At 49.6% G+C, this 21,045-nt stretch overlaps 2 protein-coding genes across 3 annotated transcripts; one reads left to right on the top strand and one right to left on the bottom strand.

Moving 5' to 3' along the window:
- Positions 1–1,048: 1,048 nt before the first annotated feature.
- Positions 1,049–10,547, top strand: RFLNB (refilin B). The gene is made up of 3 exons (XM_041725687.1): positions 1,049–1,924; positions 4,417–4,526; positions 7,240–10,547. The coding sequence occupies exons 1-3, from the start codon at positions 1,718–1,720 to the stop codon at positions 7,568–7,570; spliced, it is 648 nt and encodes a 215-aa protein (XP_041581621.1). The 5' UTR covers positions 1,049–1,717; the 3' UTR covers positions 7,571–10,547.
- Positions 10,548–15,393: 4,846 nt separating this feature from the next.
- On the bottom strand, positions 15,394–18,461 carry C12H17orf97 (chromosome 12 C17orf97 homolog). 2 transcript variants are annotated; one of them, XM_041725812.1, is made up of 2 exons: positions 18,175–18,461; positions 15,394–15,981 (listed from the first exon to the last, which is right to left on the bottom strand). In XM_041725812.1, exons 1-2 carry the CDS (start codon positions 18,377–18,379, stop codon positions 15,488–15,490), a joined length of 699 nt encoding a protein of 232 aa, XP_041581746.1. In that variant the 5' UTR covers positions 18,380–18,461; the 3' UTR covers positions 15,394–15,487. The 2 variants fall into 2 exon arrangements, with proteins under 2 accessions (XP_041581746.1, XP_041581747.1); XM_041725813.1 differs by having other exon boundaries at positions 15,394–15,978.
- Between the last annotated feature and the right edge of the window lie 2,584 nt (positions 18,462–21,045).

Genomic DNA, 21,045 nt, shown 5'->3' with positions numbered 1-21,045 from the left:
TTAGGATCTACCTGGGAATGCTGGGGGGTGGCGGGGTGAATTCCCCCCAGGGCGCTGAGTCCTCCCACTGCCAACAGACCACCCTTTTCACAACCCCAAGAAGCACTGCCATTCCTCCCGTGATGCCCCATATCGAAAGCAGCCTGGGATGTGCAGATGGTGGGATCAGCATGGGTAGGAAGGTGTAGCCATATACTTGGCCCAACCTCTAAGGCCCACCGCTTACAGTACATCCTTGCACTAACCACTGATGCTATTGATTTTGTAATCTATCCCCACAAGCCTTAAATAAACAAGCGACTTCCCAGTACACAGGCATGTGCCAGGTTTTATTTTCCAGTGAAGGGAGTTTGCACCAGCTATGTGACTCGGACCAAGTCAAGTTCCTTTTCTGTTACTTCAAAATGATGAGGAAGGTAGGAGGGCTGAACTTTGCCAGGAGACCTGTAACATCTACCTACTCTAAATGCTGACTTTAACAGGTCCCAAGCAGGACAAGCAGCCTTTGTTTTTGCCAGGATGTAGACTAGGCTGCCATTGTGGGGCATGCACAGAGCCTACGTCTCATCCAGCCAGGGCACAACTCCTATCCGGCTAAACACCCATCAGAAACTCCTGGAAGATGGTGGCTGGTGGGGGTGAGAGCTTCCAATACTTCCAATACAGGGAGGTCTCCATGAGCAAAAGTACTAGGTTTGAGGATAGCCCAGTTCTGTTCTGCAGCTGACAGGTACTGAAACGAGTTCCCACGGAGACAGGGCCTGTCTGTCCAACTAGAGAAGGCAGCACCCCCCGCCCCCAGTGTGGTTTTTAGAAAGGAACTCCCATGAATGAAAAACTATGGCCCCCCACCAGGGAGCCCCTGGCCCATTAGACAGCCCACGGGCAGCCTCCTGAGCTCGTCCATGTAGTTGGAGGTCCCACTCTGCAGAATTTCCCTGCCTGGTGTGGTCACAGCGTGGGAGCTGAGCGCCAGACCAGGGAGTGCTGCGTCCCCTGTCCCCGCCCCCTGGAGTCCCGGGGATACTCAGAGTAGGTCCTCTTTTCCTCTCGGGCAGCAGTGAAAGCCGGGGGCGCTCTGAGAGCCCGCTCTGCTGAGCCAAGAAGCGGTCGGAGCCATACGAAGCGCATTAACTATTAATAATTTCCAGTTGTTTGCTCGCTGGGTCCGGCCGGCTCCCCAGGCCTCCTCAGGCCGAGGCTCAGCTCGGGCTGCCGGGGCCGCACTGGCGCCCGCCGGGCTCTGCGGAGCCGGGGCCAGGGGACAAGGCGCCGCCCGGAGCGTGGGGCGAGCAGGGCCCCGCGGGCACCTGTAGCGGGGTGCGGGGTGCGGGGCGCGGGGCCGGGGCGCGGGGCCGGGGCGCGCGACCTTCCGCAGAGAAGCCGCCCAGCGCGCGGGGACCCGCAGGTCCGCGCCGCCAGGGCGGGCAGGGCGGGCAGGGCGGCGGCGCCGAGCGCAGTGCGGGCGCGCAGGGCGGGAGCGCAGGGCGGGAGCGCAGCGGCCCCTGGCGCCGGGCCTCGCCGCTCGGCCAGTGCGGGTGGGTCCCGGCGGGCGGGGCGGAGGGCGGGGCCCGGAGCGCCGCGGCCCGCGAGACCCCGACGGCAGGCGGCAGCCGGCGGGGAGGGCGGCAGGGAGGGCGGCGGGGCGGGCGGCGGCCGCAGCCCGCGTGTGCGCCCCTCGCGCCCCCGGCCCCGGCGCCCCCGGCGCGCCCCAGCCATGGTGGGCCGGCTGAGCCTGCAGGATGTGCCCGAGCTCGTGGACACCAAGAAGAAGGGCGACGGCGTCCTGGACAGCCCGGATTCGGGGCTGCCCCCCAGCCCCAGCCCCAGCCACTGGGGGCTCGCGGCGGCCGGGGGAGGCGGGGAGCGCTCGGCGGCCCCCGGGACGCTGGAGCCCGACGCGGCGGCGAGCCCCGCGGCCCCGGTGAGTGGCCCCGCTCCGGCCCCTTCCCTCCCGGCCCCGCCCGCAGCCGGCTCCCCGGGGACCACCGCGGCTGTCGGCGCCGCCACCTCCGCGTCGGGACGGCTTGGCCACCGCGGGGCGCCCGGGGCGGGAGCGCGGCGAGAGCCGGGCCAGCTGGAGTCGGCGGCTGGAAAATGGTCATCGCCTGGGAGGCGCGGGAGCCTCCTCTCCTCGGGGTGGCGGCCCCCGCGGCTGCCGGGCTGTGCCCCCCAGCGGCGGCGCCTCCCAAGGACCTGCCCCTCGTGGCCGGTCTGGGGGGGGCGCTTCAGCTCCCTGATCCCGACAGCAAGTGGGGCCAGCCTGTGGGCACCAGGTTGGAGGTGTGGAGGGCGACCTCACCGCGTGAGCCTCCCGCCGCCCGGTGCCCCCCTTGTCCCGTCACCTAGCCCGGGGGGGGGCACTTGGTGGGTGACAGGGCTTTAGCTGGGTGGAACCTTTCAAAAAGGAATCCTTTTATGTTACTTCAAAATGTTTATTTAAAGGAGAAACGCCTAGTCTTTTCTGCCCCTAGGAACCGCTCAGGTGGGGGCGTTTATTGCCTTTACCTAGAGCTCAGGGGAAGCCACATCCTGTCTACAGCCAAGGTTCAAAGTGGGGCTCTCAGGCCCCTTTGCTCCCCCTTGGGGGTGGCTATTTCCAGCCCTCTCCCCTGGGGTGAAGTAGTGGGTGGCAGCTGCTGTTCCTTTAAGACCTGGGCCCTTTGATGGGCGTGGAAGTCTTGACCCACTGGCCCCGGCTCGGGCTCGGGGTCTTTTCTCTTTGGAAGGCGGCACTTGCTTCAACTTGGCCTTCAGAACCTTTGCTGCCTGGCCCTGCTAGCCTCGGGCGCCCTGACCACAGGCAGGTTCCTCTCCTCTCCCTGGCATGCCTCCCCCACCCCCAGCCCATTCCCTCCCACAGCTGCCGTTTTGACCTATCAGAGCCCTGCTGGCCCTTCAAGCCCAACTGTAGCCTCCTCTGGGAAGACTTCCTTGATGCTTCCCAGAGCCATGCTCAAATCCATGGCTGGGTCCCCCTTCCCTGCTGGCACTTGTTCCTGTGTCTGTTGTAATTCCCAGGTGCCTGTCCCATCCCCACCCTGCACCTGGGCCAAGGTGTGTGCTCAGGGAGTGTCTGTTGGGTGGCCGGGATGAGGGAGCCAACAAGAGAACCAAGTGCTTGTGTGGATTCCTGGCTTTAGTGTGTGTTGGAGACTTGTCCACCTCCCCTATTGCCGCCACCTCGCAGCCACCAGGACGGCCCGAAGGTGCTCCCTAGGTGGAAGGTGTGGCAGCCAGGGGGCTGGGGGCAGAGCAGGGCCCACCACCACTACTTGGGGGCTGCTTCCAAAAGCTCTGCAGCAGCCAGTGCCCACACCTTCCCCCTCCCCCTCTTCTACTGACCTCACTTGCCAGCCACAGCCCCTCCCCCATCCAGGTTCAGGAGCCCGAGGAGGCCCCTCTGCACCTCCCTCCCTTCCCCTGGTCCCCTTTGACTTTGGTATTTCCACCCTAGGCCCTCACTTGGCGCTCTGTCCTGGTAGCAAGGTGAGAGTCTTGGAGCCTACCTTCTAGGACTGTCTGCTTCCTTCTCCATCCTGGAAGGTGTGGGGGCGGGGCTGCCACTCCACATCCTGGCCCCGTAGTGGCCCCTTCTCTTGAATGAGGCCAAGAAAATGACCAATCACCGGGAAACCCAGGAACCCAAAGGGCTGCTCCCTGTTGAACACTTAACACAGATGCCTGATGCCAGCCACGTCGGGTGAAAGCGAGCACCCATGTCTTGGACAGCCCTGGCCTTCGCTCAGGCTGCTCCACGAATTAGAAAGTGTGGAGCTTTGTCTGGGCCAGAAGCCAGTTAACGTCTAGGGTCACTGCTCTGTCTCCTTTGCTGAACAGAGCCAGGGGGTGAGGAAGACTCTCTTGGTGTTCAGCCTCCCAGTGAGTTTGTGGATGGATCCTCCACGTTGGTAGAGTGTTAATCCTGTGGTCCTGGAGGCAGAGAAGGTGCGGGGGAAGTTGGCCCGAGCCTTCCGTGTGAAAAGATTTCTGAGAGAATTTTGTTTTTGGCTTTTCAAAAGTGTTGCCGAGACAGTGATACGGTTGAGGGTTCTGGTGAGTGAGGCCCCCGTTCACTGAGGTCTTCTCACTACCTTGTCGTGGGATGGTGCCACGGCCCCAGGGTCTTGCCAAGGTCACGATGCTGAGCTCCTTAGCCTTTCACAGACCTCAGGGAAGGAAGGGGGCATCCCGTTGGTCTACAGATAAGGTCACAGGGCAGGTGATGTGACCCGGACCTCTTGGCTCTCCATCCAGAGCTCTCGCCATGCTGTGGGGCGGCCCTTCTCTGGCATCATTTCCAGGAAGAGGACACAAATCCCAGTGGGGCCTGTCAGCTGGAAGCTCAGAGCCAGGACCTCTTTGAGGGATGCGTCAGACTGGCCTGTGGTCTAACTGCCTTCTCCATCCTCACAGAATCCAGCACCTCTCCCCAGCCCACTGGCCTTTGCCTGCTCACCAAGGCTGTGCCCTCTGTCCTTTGGTGAAGGAGTGGAGTTTGATCCCTTACCGCCAACGGAAGTAAGGTAAATATAGCAGGCGCAGATTTGACTGGAGCTTTCCATTTTTCATTTTTTATTGCAGAAATTAATGCTTATTACTTTTTTATTTTTTTTATTTTTAAAAGATTTTCTTTATTTATTCATGACAAACACAAAGAGAGAGGCACAGACATAGGCAGAGGGATAAGCAGGCTCCATGCAGGGAGCCCAATGCGGGACTACCTCTCAGGACCCCAGGATCATGACCTGAGCCAAAGGCAGACACTCAATCACTGAGCCACCCAGGTGCCCAATGCTTGTTGTTGTTGTTGTTGTTGTTGTTGTTTTTAATGAGTTAATCATAAAAGTGTGCCAAAGATTATTCATAGTTTGTTGGATACTATTTTTGGATTTCTTTGTGTATTCTAACTTATTACATACATAGATATACCTGTTGAAATAACAAACAAGGTCATGTAAAGTACGGTGACTTGCTTTTTGCACTTTTTGCTTTTGGACATCATGACCATCAGACATTCACAGTTTTGTAACAAAATAATTACTCTTTCCAGAAACTGGTCCCCCATCGCCCCTACCCCTGCTTCAAGGCACTATAGCCTTGTCCTATATTACAGTTTCATACCATTCTTCCTTTGGGAATTTATCTCCTCCAGGATTACCTGGGGGCTGAGGATCCACTGAGAGCCTCTGTTAAAGATCTGTCTCTTCAGGAAAAAGAATTTTACTTTTGGTAGCTGCTGTTTTTTTTTTTTTTTTTTTTTGCCGGAGTTTCAGCTCCCTTAACACAAAGGGCCCTTTGATGGGGAACAAAGGAGGCTCACCAGTTTGGAGGTGAGGGGTTTAGTCTTTTATTCCTGCAGAGCTTGTATTTTGAACAAAATGAGGACATGACTTCATGACATTAGTTTCCACCAGCCTTCTTACCTGTTTGCTTAAGGAGAATAGACGAGGTTTCCATCATCCAACCAACCCGCTGAAAAGAATGCTAATTCTTACTCCCTGACCAGTGGGTAGGGGCTGGGGGAGGCAGTGCTGTGTGATACACATACATATTTCAGGATCTATGAAGTTATAATAGTCAATTTATTTTAGCAATAGTAAATTTTAAAAATAAGCAAATGCTTTATTTACATTAAAAATTATATTACATTAAAAATTACATTACATAGAAAATAACACTTGGGCCACCTGGGTAGCTCAGTAGTTGAGTGTCTGCCTTTGGCTCAGATTGTGATCCTGGGGTCTTGGGATGGAGTCCCACATTGGGCTCCCTGCAGGGAGCCTGCTTTTCCCTCTGCCTATGTCTCTGCCTCTCTCTCTTTGTCTCTCATGAATAAATAAATAAAATCTTTCAAAAAAATTTAAAAATTACCAAAATTACATTACAGAAAAAATTAGCTCCCAAATTACCAAAGGACTAAAAAAAAAAAAAAAAAAAAAAAAGTAGCTGCTGGGGAACATAGATGCTAATTTATTTTAAGAAATCAAGATGGTTTAGCACCGCCTGCAGCCCGGTTTAGCGCCGCCTGCAGCCTGGGGCGTGATCCTGGAGACCCTGGATCGATTCCCATATCAGGCTCTCTGTATGATGCCTGCTTCTCCCTCTGCCTGTCTCTGCCTCTCTCTCTCTCTCTCTCTCTCTCTCTGTCTCTCACAAGTAAATAAATTAAAAAAAAAAAAAAAGAAATCAAGACGGTCATTGGCTTTGATTGATAAGCTAAGGTCTCTGAGTCTCTGGTTTGAGGGGTCTCTAAACCAAAGGCCAAAGGGGACCAAGTACTAGTACTTGGTATCACTTAACTCTCAGAAGTCCTGGGTTCTGTCATCCTCTCATTAAAGAGCTGATGGTGATGGGCTGGCTCAGTTAGTAGAGTGTACGACTCTTGATCTCAGGGCTGTGAATTCAAGCCCCATGTTGGGCAGAAAGCTTATGTTAAAAAAAAAAAAAAAAAAAGCAAGCAAGCAACCTGATTATAATGTCAGGGGACAGAGAAAACAAAGCATTCACCCCTAGTGAGGCAGTAGAAACCGCCTTGTTCTACCACTGACTTACACCACTTGCTGTGAGTTAATACCCTGCTCGGTTATTTCTGGGCATCTTTCACAGAAAGAGAACACAAGGCTTGGAGAAGTGATCTGAGCAGGCTCCCCTAGCTTTAAACACACAAAGACGCCAGGGGCTGCTGCCTGCCAGGAGAAACAGTACGTGTGGGGTAAACTTGGGGATCTTGCACACCTGCACATATATCCCAGCTCTGCTGCTCACTGCCACTGTGACCTTGACTTCTGCACCTCCATTTCCTCTCCCAGGGCGGTCAATTCAGTTAAATTAGATCCTGGAAGTAAAGTGCTTAGAACAGTACCACCCAGTAGGCGCTTCATCTTTGCTGCTTCTTTTTTTTTTTTTTTTAAAGATTTTATTTATTCATGATAGTCACACAGAGGAGAGAGAGAGAGAGAGGCAGAGACATAGGCAGAGGGAGAAGCAGGCTCCATGCAGGGAGCCCGACGTGGGATTCCATCCCGGGTTCCAGGATCGCACCCTGGGCCAAAGGCAGGCGCTAAACTGCTGCGCCACCCAGGGATCCCATCTTTGCTGCTTCTGACTAGAGTAGCCTCATCTCAAAGTTTGCACCCCACCTGCCCCCCTCCCCAGGATCAAGATCACAGTAGGGACTCCTGTGCCTCAAGCTCAGGAGAACAGCTTCGTGCTGCCTTCTTTCTGTCTCCTGCCCAGGTACACTTCATCGGTCAAGTATGACTCGGAGCGGCACTTCATTGATGATGTCCACCTGCCCCTGGGCCTGGCAGTGGCCTCCTGTAGCTACACTGTCACCTGCCTCCCCAACTGCACCTGGCGCAACTACAAGGCAGAGGTGCACTTCAAGCCCTGCCACAAGCCCACCCGCTTCCTCAGCACCACCATCGTCTACCCCAAGTACCCCAAGACCGTCTACACGACCACCCTGGATTACAACTGCCGCAAGACGCTGAGGAGGTTCCTGTCCAGCGTGGAGCTCGAAGCCACAGAGCTCCCAGGCAGCGATGGCCTCCCAGATGAATGCTGACGTGAGCCTGTGTGGGGTTGGACCAGCTCTTCTGCTGCCCTCCATGGCCTTCGTGCCCCAGAGGAGTCTGACCTAGCCATACCTCTAAGCCTGGCCTGGGGAAGGAGAAAATGTCATGGCATCTTACAATCATTGAGACGATTTGGTTTTTTAAAACGTTCAAATTATTTTCAAAATATTTCCAGTTTGCTGCTGTGCAGCTTCCCCCAAAGTCTCAATTCGATGAGCAAATAGAAAGCCAACTGGAGCAAAAGAAAAATGGGCCCAGTTTGAAATAGGGAGGGAAGAGAGAGCTCTTCTTCCATTGCTCAGTCAGCCTGTTAGCCCGAGGAAGAGTGTGGAAAAAGTGTCCGGGATGGAAAAAGTGAGTTTTAAGAACTTTCAGCCCAGGATGTCTTCACTGACAGCGGTGCTGGTTCTGTGAGCTGACATCCAGATGGGTCCCATCTGTGGAGAGCTGAGTTCCATTCCCTAGTTTATTCCCATTTCCATTTGTACTTACTGTGTCACCAAAACTCTTGGGATTCTCCAAACCCTTTTCGTATCAAAAAACCCCAAACCACAATATAAAATAAAGATGCCTCTTTAAAAAAGAAAGGATGAAAAGGTTCATCCTGTTTTCACCTCTCTTCAGGGGAGTCAGGTCCACCAGGGGACAGTTTGACAGCAATGGCTTCAGTTCTGGTTCCTTCGCCTGGTTGGCTCTGAGCGTGGGCTCTGGCAAAGCGCTTTGAACCCTTGGCATCTGGTAATGTCTCCACAGGCTTGTGTAACTCTCCTGAGATGTATTTTGGTGTTTCCAAATACTTGCCTGTTTTTCTCATAAGGCAAAATGTAGCGGAGAGAAACAGCATTTTGAGAGAATGCTTAGGGAAACCACTTTTGGGGACTCCCCGAGGGGACTTCACTCCCAGTGGGAAGGGCCGGCCACACCCGGGACTGCATGACCTCTGAGAGAGGCAGATGGAGATGTTTCTGGTGATCTGTTTCATCTGGATGAGTCTCCTCTCCAGGGACCCTGGGTCAACTTCGATGGTGCCAACACCGCAGAGGAATCCTGCCCCTGACTTTAGTCTAAGCCCAAAGGCAGAACACGGCCCCGCCCCTCCCTCCAGGTGAAAGAAAGGCTCGGGATTGCTGTCGGGAGTCAAACTCCTACACCTGGGCACTGTTGTGATGGCGCACATTTCTTGTAAGTGCTTACTGTAATGGCAGTGACAATCAGGGCGTGAGGTGCAAATGGACGACACTTTGTGAGTTCAGCTGAGTCGGCCTCAGAAGTAGAAAGGGGGGTGCCGGGGGGGCTCAGCGGCTGAGCGGCTGCCTTTGGCTCAGGACATGATCCCAGGGTCCAGGATTAAGTCCCGCATTGGGCTCCCTGCATGGAGCCTGTGTCTCCCTCTGCCTGTGCCTCTCTCTGTGTCTCTCATGAATAAAGAAATAAAATCTTTAAAAAAAAAAAAAAAAGGCAGCAGAAAGGGCCGCTGGGCCAGGGGGTGTGGTGGGCCAGACAGTTTCTGGCTTTAGCCCCCTGCTCACCCTGCCTCCCCACCAGCCCATATTTCCTCCTCCTGCCAATCCCCAAGGTTTTTGAGTGAAGAAAGGGGCAGGTGGCTTTTTCTCTTCCAATGTTGGAAAGAACAATCGCGAATATTTTCTTTGAATACGTCCAAATTATATCACGTGCTCAAGGGCTGTAGAGTTTTATAAGCCCGGATTCCCGCTGTATTTTTGGGTTTCTTTTGATGGCTTCCATGTGTCCTGAAAGCAGAATCGATAGCTCTGTGGGTACCCTGGAGCCACAGTGGGGACTTTTGTTCTGAGGAGAGCAGGTGTGATTATCATCGCTCTCATTTAGAGTCATTGGAAATCTCTAGAGCCAAACCGTCTGGTGTCCTCTTCAGCTTTAACAGTGTTTAGTCTGTCATACTCTTGTTTGGATGCATCTCTGGGTGGATCCTGCTGTTGGGTCCATGGTCCTGAGTTTGCCGTAGTAAAGCTCAGCGGGGACTGGTAAAGAGGGCACTCTGGGACTCCGTGATCACCTTCATCACTCAGAGTGACAAACGCTATCTGCCTCCGGAAGAGTCCATTACGTGGCATTTCTTGATAAAAATGGGTTTTTCTCTCTGATTTCATAATCTTCTCATTCAAGACAAGTGGTAAATGTAATGTTTAAATTGTGTTAAGAGAGTTCCCAAGGCTTTATTCTGGCCCAACGGGAACACTTCAATGAGCTCAGAACAATATTGTGGGCAGCACGACAGGAGAGATATATGGGAAAACATGGCCTTTGTACACAGCCATGTTTTGAGATATCCACGTGAGAGTTTGTTTTTTGTTTTGGGGGTTGGATTAAGTTCAGACAAAGCATTCTAGGTGTGGAGAGAATCTGAAATATACCAGTAAAGTAAGTAGAAGTGAGCAATTGTGAATGTGTAATGTGAATGGAAAAGCAGGTTTTATCTTAAGTTATTTACTAGGGAACTAACTGTAGTTCCTTCTAATCCTTTCTTTTCCTTCAAACCTGCTTTGCTGCAAGTTACAGGAAAGAAGCATAAGCATAAGAAGACATAATGGGACACTTCAGGGTGGATCAAGTGACATTGATCATTGCTGGACTTAGGTTCATTTACAAAGTGGAAGCCATGATTTTTAAAACTCCTTAAAACCAAACATTCCTAAGCATATCTGAGAGATAGTTTACTAAAGTCTTTTTTTTTTCAGTCTCTTATAGGTTTCATGTAAGAAGGATGATTTGTATTTTCAGAGAAAAGTTGTTTTCTTTACAAATTCAAATCTTTTGAAAAGAACGATTACCTTTTCACTTGATTCTTTTCTTGTTTCTAAACTTAGGAAATCCAGAATAGTATTTGACAAAAACATTTTTAAAATTTATCTTTGACACCTGTCCCCATTCCATTTTGCTTTGTGACTTCCTCTCACTTCACAATAAATTATCTTTAAAGAAACAAAACTTAGAGATGCCTCTCTTTTTTAAAGTAAAATTATGTGTTGGTGAAGAAACATGAGAAAAACACCTCCTCATCTTGAGAAATTTTAAGATGTGATTGCATTGTATGTTTTTTAAGATTTTATTTATTTATTCATGAGAGACACAAAGAGAGAGGCAGAGACACAGGCAGAGGGAGAAGCAGGCTCCATGCAGGGAGCCTGATGTGGGACTCGATCCCGGGACTCCAGGATGATGCCCTGGGCTGAAGGCAGGCGCTAAACTGCCGAGCCACCCAGAGATCCCCGATGTGATTGTATTTTAATAGGAAAATACTGATGTGGAATTCAAGATGATGCCTTGGCATAGTTTTAGGGAATTTGTTCTCAGATTCAGTGTGTACTCCTTCCTAAAACCCATATGCCCCGAAATTATGACTGGGCCAATCCTTCCTCCTCACCTCTCCTTACAAATTGCCTTTCTCCCATTTTGCAGAACTATGATGTGTTAGTCTAACACATCCTTAATTTTTAATTTTGTTGTAGGACATTGCTCTGAGCAGGAAAAACGTATAGGCACTGGACAAAGGGACAGTTAGAAACATCAATATTGGGGATCCCTGGGTGGCTCAGTGGTTCAGGGCCTGTCTTGGCCCAGGGCCTGATCCTGAAGTCCCGGGATCGAGTCCCACATTGGGCTCCCGGCATGGAGCCTGCTTCTCCCTCTGCCTGTGTCTCTGCCTCTCTCTCTCTATTTCTATCATGAATAAATAAATAAAATTTTAAAAATAAAAAAAAATCAGTTTTAGGGCACCAGGACCCCACTGTAGGGCTTCAGGTCTATCAGTGTCCTACACACACTTTGGTCAAGAATGGAATGTGGTGGCAGAATGTTGGCCTGTGTTGGGAAGTTCTTACTTCCAATATCTCAAAGTGAGGCAGCTGGAGTGATAACACTACTCATTTAATACCTACAATCTCTTCAATCTCAGACCATTGTCTTCCCTGAAGGAAAGTCCTTTTGGGCAAGTGTTGATAAGAAAAGAGTTGATAAGAAATATCAAAAGTGAAGCGATTTCATTCAGGTGTCAAATTTAGGGCAAGGCTCTGTGTCTTATCTGTTAGTCTTTGAGTTACAACTTAAATATATCCCAGGAATGCATATTAGTGTGTTTGTATTTTTTTAAAGTCAGTCTCTTTTTAACAGAAATTAGCTCTAATTTGGCTCCTTGGGATGACAACAAGATTACTGCCACTTAGATTATATAGTATAAATTTCCCATAAAATGAATGAGCTAGTGGCACCTGGGTGGCTCAATGGTTGAGTGTCTGCCTTTGGCTCAGGTCGTGATCCCAGGGTCCTGGGATCAAGTTCCATATTACTGCTTCTCCCTCTGCCTATGTCTCTGTCTCTCTCTTTCTGTGTCTCTCATGAATGAATAGATAAATAAATACCTTTTTTAAAAAAAAGAAAGATGAGAAACCTGATTAAAAATGGGTGAGAGTGGGCCACCCAGGGTGGCTCAGTCTGTTAAGTGTCTGCCTTTGGCTCAGGTCATGATCTCAGGGTCCTGCAATGGAGCCCTGAGTCAGGCTCTGTACTCAATGCAGAGTCTGCTTGAGATTCTCTCCCTTTTCCTTTGCCCTTTCCCCCACTCTTTCTAAACAAATATATAAAATATTTTAAAAAATAAAATAAAAGGGATGCCTGGGTGGCTCAGTGGTGAGCATCTGCCTTCAGCTCAGGTCATGATCCCAGGATCCCGGGATCGAGTTACTGCCTCAGGCTCCTGCTTGGGGAGCCTGTTTCTCTCTCCACCTATGTCTCTGCCTCTCTTTCTCCGTGTCTTTCATGAATACATAAAATGTTTTTAAAAATATAAAATAAAAATGGGCAAGAGACTACTAGACACTTCACAAAGGAAGATACATGGATGCAAAATAAACACATGAAAATGTGTTCGACATCATTAGATATCAGGGAAATGCACAATAAAACCACAATGAAATAACACTAGATATCCAAGAGAAATGAAAACATAGGTCCAAAAAATGAGTATGTTCATGACAGTTTTATTCACAATAGCCATATGTTGAAGGGACTGAAATGTCTGTGATGTATATTCATACAATGGAATACCACTGAGTGGGCAGTCCAGGTGGCTCAGCGGTTTAGCGCCGCCTTCAGTCCAGGGCCTGATCCTGGAGACCTGGGATCGAGTCCTGCATCGGGCTCCCTGCATGGAGCCTGCTTCTCCCTCTGCCTGTGTCTCTGCCTCTCTCTCTCTCTCTGTGTCTCTCATGAATAAATAAATAAAATCTTAAAAAAAAAAAAAAAAAAAGGAATACCACTTAGTAATAAAAAGGTTCCAGGTCCAAGTAGGCACTTTTTGTTTGGCCCCAAGTCCCCAAAAATACTGGACTTGGAGACCCTGGCTTCATTCCTCCTACATTCCCTCTTGCTCCAGACCCCTGGAGCAATTTGTCTTGTGGTTTCTTTGAATTATATCTATTGGCCAGCCATTGAATCCAAATCTTTGTGAAACTCACCTTTGATGAGGTGAGCTCTACACCATCAGCAGGACGGTCCCTCTAGCAGCTGTGCAGCCAGCCCAACCTGAAATATCATTGGTCAAAACTCTTACAATGAATTAAGTGCTCCCTAGGGGTGAGGCACTGTGCTAAATGCTTTATATAAGTATTGCATTTGAACCCCACAGCACTGAGGTAGGTATCTGCATCCCTGGATCCAGATGTGGTAGCTAATGCTCAGAGAGGCTAACCAATTTGCCTGAGTTCACATAGCTAGCGCATAGCGGAAAAGGCATAAATTCAGCTCTGATGGCAAAGCTCATAATTTTAACCACTATGCCAGAATGTCTCATAGTGGAAAGGTGACCACAGGCCACTCCCACTCTCAGCACCCATGGAAGACATGAATGCAAAGCAATCAGGGCACCCTGAAGCCTCAGGGCCTTCCATGCACTGCACTCCCAGCCACTGTGGTTGATCCAGAGGGCACAGGAGGTACAGCCCAGCTGCTTTACCCTCTGCTCTCTTTACCTTGAGCCCTGGGGCATCAGGTGAGGTCCCATGGCTGAGGATTAACATGTCTCCCATCTCTTCCTCCCCATGGGGACACACTAAAGCCCTTGTTCTTCTTCACTTGATGCTGTGCCCCTCAACCTGACAGTGGCACAACCTGACAGAGGGCCATTCCTGTCTGCCAGAGGGCCCCTGACAGACTCAGCTGCTACCTCCTTTCAGGGGGAGGACAGGGCTCTTCCAAAAGTCCCCTTCCTATATTTTGCCACAGTACGATGGCCAAAATATGAAAACTCTGTAAATGGCCATTTAAGGAAAGGTGAGAAGAGGGCTGCTCTGTCAGCTGGGACTAGCAGGGACCAAGACAACCACTTTCCTAACTTTCAAAGAGCATTCTGTAATGTTTTGTATAGACTTTCAACTTCTTCCAAGTACAATGCAGGTCTTTAATTCCTTAGAAGGCAGGAACCTGATCTTAGACCTTCAGTCTGTCCCTTTTAGGCCCTTCCCCATGTTACACAACCCCATTCCTTAGACCTCTCTGTCTGTATCTTTGTGCCTGAGGTAGGCCCCAGGAAACCAGCACCCTCCAGGACCATCCCTCAGCCAATACCTGCGGGCAGTAGGACAGCCCCGCTCCCTCAGGCTCAGGCAGGATAATCCCCACAGAGTTTCCTTGTCCATGATTTAAGCTCCACTTACCCAGTATGGAAGCTGATTTAACAGTGTCCCTGGATTAGCTGTCTTCCCCTCCCAGTGCCTTCTCTACTGAGTTTCCCTTAAGATCCCAAATAATCTATTTCCATCTGAGTCTTTGTCTCAGGAACTGCTTCTGGAGAACCCATACTAACACAACACATGGCCCTCACTCAATAAATATTTGCGCAAGCGATGAATATTAATTTAGGACAAGTAGTATAGTAGGACCTTTTAAATGTTCCAGAACTTTGTTTAAAATGCTGTTTTAGGGGATTAGAGGAGAATTACATACATATATTTTTTAATTTAAGTAAAATCGGTATGTAACATTACATAAGCTTCAGGCGTATGGCAATTCAATATTTGTACATGCTACAAAGTGATCACTGCCACAAGTCTGGTTACCATCCATCACTGCACAATTGAGGCCCCTCACCCAGTTACCCCACCCTCAATCCCCTTCCCTTCTGGCAACCACCAATTTGCTCTTTGGGAGGACCATATTTAGAAGAGAAGCAATATTCCTTTTGTGACTTCTCATAATTACCTCCCAGGGATAGAGTTCTGGAACTCAGTTATTTTGAAGACCACATAAGGGCAGGGAGTGTATGTAATTTAAAAAAAAAAAAAAAAAAAGCCTCCAAGATATTTGGGGCATTTTCCCTGGGCCTAGAGAAGCATGCTATGTGAGGAGTTTTATCCATTAAATTAGCTTAAGATTTAGAATTGATATACTCTACACACTTTCTCTTTTAGAGGGGAAGATTACAGACATCTGTGATGAGAAGTTAAATAACAAAGAAGCGGAGCACCTAGGTAGCTCAGTGGTTGAGCCTTTGGCTCAGGGCATGATTCTGGAGTTCGCAGATCAAGTCCCTGCATGGAGCCTGCTTCTCCCTCTGCCTGTGTCTCTGCCTTTCCCTGCATCTCTCATGAATAAATTAAATCTTAAAAAAAAAAAAAATAACAAAGAGATACCAAATTATCTGAGAAAAAAAATTTGGAAAGAACTTTGTCCATTAAATTGCTTATGTACTGGAGCTGTGCCTTCTTCCCTGGGCCACGAATGATGCCCTAGTGGAAGGAGAGCCTGACCTCGTTGACACACCAGACATCTGCTTCCTTCAGAGAGTCTGATTTCCTTTTATTATTATTTTTTTTTTAACACAAAAATTTGTAGTGAGGATACAGTGTAAACTTGTCAGTGTCAGGAGTGGATTTTCACTCTGGCAGAGCAGCAGCCAAGTCAGAGTGCAGGAGATTTGGAGTGAGGGTTCCTTCAAAGAAGTGACTGGGGCGATCGGCTTTCAGTCGGGGCTGCCTGCCCTCGGTGCTGCTGTCTTTATCTGACAGGTAGGGTAAGTTCTCCGGGTTCTCCTGGTCACACAGCTCAGGGTGGAAGCCCTTGAGGGCCGAAACCCGGTACCGCTTCCTCCGGTTCAGTTTATATATGCGAATCCTTTCTTTCTCAGCCTCTGGGTCAGCGAGAATTCCATCCCAACGCAGACTTTCATTGATCTGGTTGGAGAGGCTCTCTTCCATTTCAGCAAAATGGGTGAGGTTTACAGTGGAGGAGAAAGGGGGGATGGGCTTGGTTTCATCCTTGTCCTGTTTGTGCTCTTGCCTTGGGCCATGATCTTTGCCGGGACTTAAGATGTCATGAAAGGATGAGGACAGCTGCTGACTCTTCAGGCCTCGACTCTGATGTTTATCTGCTAAGCAGATGAACAGTGTTTTAGCCTCAGCCTGCTCAAGGGTGATGCCCAAGTCCCTGAAGATGTACGGGAGTGGAGGCCCCTCCTGACTTGGGCTCAGATAGCCAAACCCACTAGCCTTATATACACCACTGGCTCTGTGCTTTGGGTCAAGTCCTTTTGGGGAAGGAGGAACAATTTATTGGGCACATACTATAGGACAGGTCCTTTGGATAAAGGCTATCAGCGCTATTTTCCCGGTGAGGAAACTGAGACTCTAAAAGTCTAACTTACAGTATCACATAGTGAATGGCAGGGTCAGGATTCGAACACAGGCCCAGCTCCCAATGCCCTGTTCTTTCCACTGTGCCATTCATGTTCCATATCTTTTTTTTTTTTTTTCCATGTTCCATATCTCATCAAGGTACCTTGCAGTTTGAGGAGTCTATGACTCCACCCCTAGTCTGGACTTCTTTATGATAGGAGAAATGGAGAACAACAGAAAAGCTTCCTAAACCTGGTTGTGGAAAGCAATATTATGCCAAGCCAGCTGAATTATATGGCACTCATGTGAAATACTGTAAGTGGTAGTTCTTTTATCAGCTCATCCTTCTGGTTTTGGGGAGACAGAAATCCCTCCCCCTGCAAAAAAAGAGAAAATAAGAAAATAAAAAAGTGCTCTCTGGACATTTCTATGCTTTCCTATTCCTCAAGAACTATTTGGTGTGTCCTGCTGACAGCATGAATTACATGCCACTATAATTTTCAGGGTCAGAAACTAAGCCAAAAAGACAGTAAGTTTCCTATTTTGGCTTTGCAGATACACATGGGGCCTTTTGATCTCAGCTCCACAATTTTTTTCTTGCCTTTTTATTAAGATTCCACCTGAAGAAGTCATTATAACCTTCCCATTGCTTCCTTTCTCAAACTACAAGGATGACACGGGGAAGGCTGTCACTCCTTCTGCCACCAGCTTGCTAGTGGTGCCAGCCCTACATGCCACAGGCTAGGGCCCAGAAACGTGAACCAAGGTCAGGACCCATGCTGGAGGTCAGGACCCACCATGCCAGAATCAATGAGAGCCACTTTCCTAACAGTCAAAGCTTCAGAAGGGGACCACACAAGTGACGCTGGAGACTCAGCACTCATAAGGAGGTGCATTCTCTGTCACCGATGGTCCTCTCTCTCCATAAACTGGGTGCTCAGTGCCTTTGTCAAGAAATCGGGGCAGGGGGTGGTTCTGAGAGAGGACCTTGGTGAGATATAGGCACTCTGTGGGATTGTGGCAGGTGTAGGTATGTGTATGTATGTGAGGTGTCCATGGGAGAGACTGGAGTGGGAACATGTGTGTGTGTGTGTGGTTGTATGTGTACAGGAAGTATTGGGGAGTGGAGGATTATGCATGTGAGTGTGTAGCCGAGTGCCCATATGTATGCATAGACTGGGAATGTGTGTGCCTGATGGGGTATCTGACTTTAGTTTTATTTGGTGGCTCTAATGATATAAGGGGGTGTTGTTGAGGATTTTGGGGCTTATAAGAGTATGCAGCAGTGACTGGTGTGATGGTATGTGTGCAGTTGAAGGCTGGCTCTGGCAAATGGGGGAAGGGTGTGAGAATGCAGTCCCTGCAGGAAAGATACTTTCTCTGCATTACAGGACTTCTAGAGGGCAGGTGCCCCTTAACGCATGGGGCACAAGGCAAAAACCTGTGTTTCAGTGCATGTTTGTCACTAGCGTCTTAGTATCTTAGGCTTGGGGAAAGTCCATGTGAAGATGAGAGGATCTCTGTAGGGGGGCTTGAAGTTGCTGTGGGGAAGGTGTAGTTATTTAAGATTCTGAATTTTAGCTGAGGGATTGATTAGGACATTGAGAGGATGTCTGTGCAAAGCTGAGTTGCTGTGTGGAGCTGGGAGGCTCTGCGGGAATAATGCTGGGTATGTTGGGGATCTCTGTGGGGTAGAGGGTCTCCACGGATGTTGAGGATCTCTGTGGACACGTACGGTTTTTATGGGTAGGGCTGGGGCATCACTGTGTTGTGTTAAGTGGTATGTGTGGGGAGCGGCAGGACCTCTGTTTGGGATTGGCGAGTTTCTGGTTTTGGTCTGAAGTGGTCCCCAGGTAGATGGGGTTCTTTGTGAGGAGTGGGAGTAAGTGACCTTGGAGAAGAAACTCTGGTATGGGAGCTGAGGCTGCTGAGCTAGCTGCTCCTCTTACCGTCCCCCTTGCCGGGCCCCTTGGTCTTCTTCTTCTTTTTCTTCTTCACTTTCCGTTTGCTCACTTCTGAGGCGTTGCCGGCGATGGGGGGCAGTTTGGCTCCCTGAGAGCCCGCAGTGCCACCCTCTCGCTCCTCTTCGTCGTCCTCGTCGTCCACGGCCTCCTCGCTGAACCCCGACGCCCCTGCTCCCCCGCGGCCGTCCATCCGCCCTCAGGGCCGCCACCCGCGCCTGGGACAGCCCCACAGCCCCTGCCGCCAAGCCCGCCGCCGCAGGAGCAAAGGGCCCCCGCGGCGCCACGCGTCTCCATGGCGACCGCCGCACACCACGCGTGCGCAGTCGGGAAGCTGCCGCCCAGGGGCCGCCCGGGAGCGTAGGTGTGCGCATGCGCCCTTCGGTCTGCGTGAGACCCTGGCCCAGTCCCAGGTGCGTTAGGGCGGAGTGAGCAGAGAGTTTCTGCAGCTTGGCCTGACCCGTAAGTCCTCATCTGTGCCTTTTAAAATGCCGTTGGTAGTCTGCTAAATTTTTATATCCCCAGTTCCAGTCTCGCACGTCTACCACGGCCTTTTGAGCCCAACACGTCTTAAACAGACTTGCTTCTCCGTGGTTCTCCGTGAACAAAACAGCTGGACGGACCGAAACCTGGCGGCCCTCCTGCCGCGACACTGACCCGGCCGGGACTCACGGCCATGCCCGGCCCTGGAACTTCTGCGCCCCCGTCCTAAATGATGGTCTCCCCGTTTCCAAGCCCTCCTCACAAATTCTTTATCCACACACCTGCTGCCACGAACTTTTAAAGACAGTTGGCTAAATTCACTCTTGCTTCAAGCCCTCCGGTAGGTCCCCGTCACAACACCCATCGAGACTGAACTTTATTGTGTCTTCCAAGGCCTGGTGTGATCTGCTTTTCTCGACACGTTTATCCACCACAGATTGTCTTCTCCAAAAATGGCTGCAGAAATAGCTCCTATCCCGCCTCGGGCTTGAAGAATCTTGCCAGTTCCACATCAAGAGACAGAGTCTAATTCCACTCCCCTTCCATCTGGGTGGATTGGTTGACTCACTTGTAACTCATGGAATGTGCTGAAAGTGATGCTGTGGCTTCTTAGCTAGCTCATAAAATGTAATGCAACAGCATCCTTGTTAGCCTTGGAGACCTGAGCCCCTGGAAGGAAGTCTGAGTGCCTCGGCGCTGCCGTGCTGTGAAGAAGCCCAAACTAGACCACATGGAAAGACCATAAAACGATGTGAAGGGGGGGGGGGGAGATGCCCCAGCTGCTCCAGTTCCCACTTTACCACATCCAGCCATAGTCTGACTGCAGCAGCAGGAGAAACCACTGCCTGCCACACAGTCTCACCCAGCCAAGCCCTTCCTGAGTTCTTGACTCAAAGAAATTGTAAGAAATAATAAAATGACTATAATAGTTGACATTATGAAGTTTTGGGGTGATACGATATGCAGCAACAGGTAACTGGAACATCGGGTTTTTATTTTAACTATTCTCATATGTATGAAGTCATATTTCCCTGTGGTTGTAGGTGCCATTTCCCTGAGGACTAATGGTTTGAGCACTTTTTCAACTCCTTTTTTGGCCATTTGTATATCTTTGTGAGGAGTCTGTTGAAGGCTTTTCCCATTTTGTAATTGGAATGTTTTTATTTTTAGTGTCAATTTGTAGGAGCTCTTTACATGTCTTGGATATAAATCCTTTCTCAGTTATATGGCTGCAAAGATATTTTTCCAGGGTTGCAGCTTGTTGTTTATTCTCCTAATAGTGTCTTTTGATAAGCTGACATCTTAAATTCTAAAATTTAAAATGCTAAATTTGGGGATCCCTGGGTGGCTCAGCGGTTTTGCGCCTGCCTTTGGCCCAGGGCGCGATCCTGGAGTCCCGGGATTGAGTCCCGCGTCTGGCTCCCGGCATGGAGCCTGTTTCCCCCTCTGCCTGTGTCTCTGCCTCTCTCTCTCTCTCTCTCTCATAAATAAATAAAAATAAATCTTAAAAAAAATAAAATGCTAAATTTATTTTAGCAGGGTTTTTTTTTTTTTTTTTTCCTTTTGTATCTTGCCCAAGGAGTCTTCCCTTCCTTCTTGTCACAGAGATAGTCTTCTGTTTTCTTCAAGAAGCTTTATGGTTCTGGGGTTTAAGGTTAGGTCCATGATCCACCTCAAATTAATTTTGTGAATAAAGTCAGATAAATGTCAAGATTCATTTTTTCCAGTTGTTTTTAAAGATTTTATTTATTTATTCATGAGAGACACAGAGAGAGAGGCAGAGACACAGGCAGAAGGAGAAGCAGGCTCCATGCAGGGAGCCTGATGTGGGACTTGATCCCAGGGCCCTGGGATCATGCCCTGAGCCAAAAGCAGATGCTCAACCTCTGAGCCACCCAGGCATCCCGACTTGGCACTTTTTTTTGAAAATCAACTATTTATGTATGAATCCATTTCTGGATTCTGTTCTGTTCCATCAATTTATCTGTCTCTCCTCCCACTGATACCACACTGTCCTGGTTACTGTAAGCTTTATAGTAAATGTTGGTGTCAGGTAGTGTATGTCCTCCAGCTCTGTTCATTTTGAAGATTGTTTTGACTATTGTAGAGCCTTTGCTTTTCCATATACATTTTCTTTTTTAAGATTTTACTTATTTATTCATGAGAGAGAGAGAGAGAGCGGCAGAGACACAGGCAGAGGGAGAAGCTTCCCACAAGGAGCCCAAAGTGGGACTCAATCCCAGATCCCAAGATCACACCCTGAGATGAAGATAGATGCTCAACTGCTGAGCCACCCAGGCATTCCTTTCCATATACATTTTCAAATGATCTTGTCTATTTCTTCAAAATAACCTGCTAGGGGTTTGATGTTGATTG

Source organism: Vulpes lagopus, chromosome 12, assembly GCF_018345385.1.
Source record: "Vulpes lagopus strain Blue_001 chromosome 12, ASM1834538v1, whole genome shotgun sequence".
Lineage (NCBI taxonomy): Eukaryota > Metazoa > Chordata > Mammalia > Carnivora > Canidae > Vulpes > Vulpes lagopus.
This window is presented reverse-complemented; position numbering and strand designations above follow the sequence as displayed.

What these genes read in the sequence shown, in the direction of transcription:
- RFLNB (XM_041725687.1), top strand. Translation starts at nt 1,718, where the DNA reads ATGGTGGGCCGGCTGAGCCTGCAGGATGTGCCCGAGCTCGTGGACACC. An exon ending in CGGCGAGCCCCGCGGCCCCG is followed by an intron (nt 1,925 to 4,416) that starts GTGAGTGGCCCC and finishes CCATCCTCACAG; the next exon opens with AATCCAGCACCTCTCCCCAG. An exon ending in TTACCGCCAACGGAAGTAAG is followed by an intron (nt 4,527 to 7,239) that starts GTAAATATAGCA and finishes TCTCCTGCCCAG; the next exon opens with GTACACTTCATCGGTCAAGT.
- C12H17orf97 (XM_041725812.1), bottom strand. Translation starts at nt 18,379, where the DNA reads ATGGACGGCCGCGGGGGAGCAGGGGCGTCGGGGTTCAGCGAGGAGGCC. An exon ending in GGGGCCCGGCAAGGGGGACG is followed by an intron (nt 15,982 to 18,174) that starts GTAAGAGGAGCA and finishes TCATCTGCTTAG; the next exon opens with CAGATAAACATCAGAGTCGA.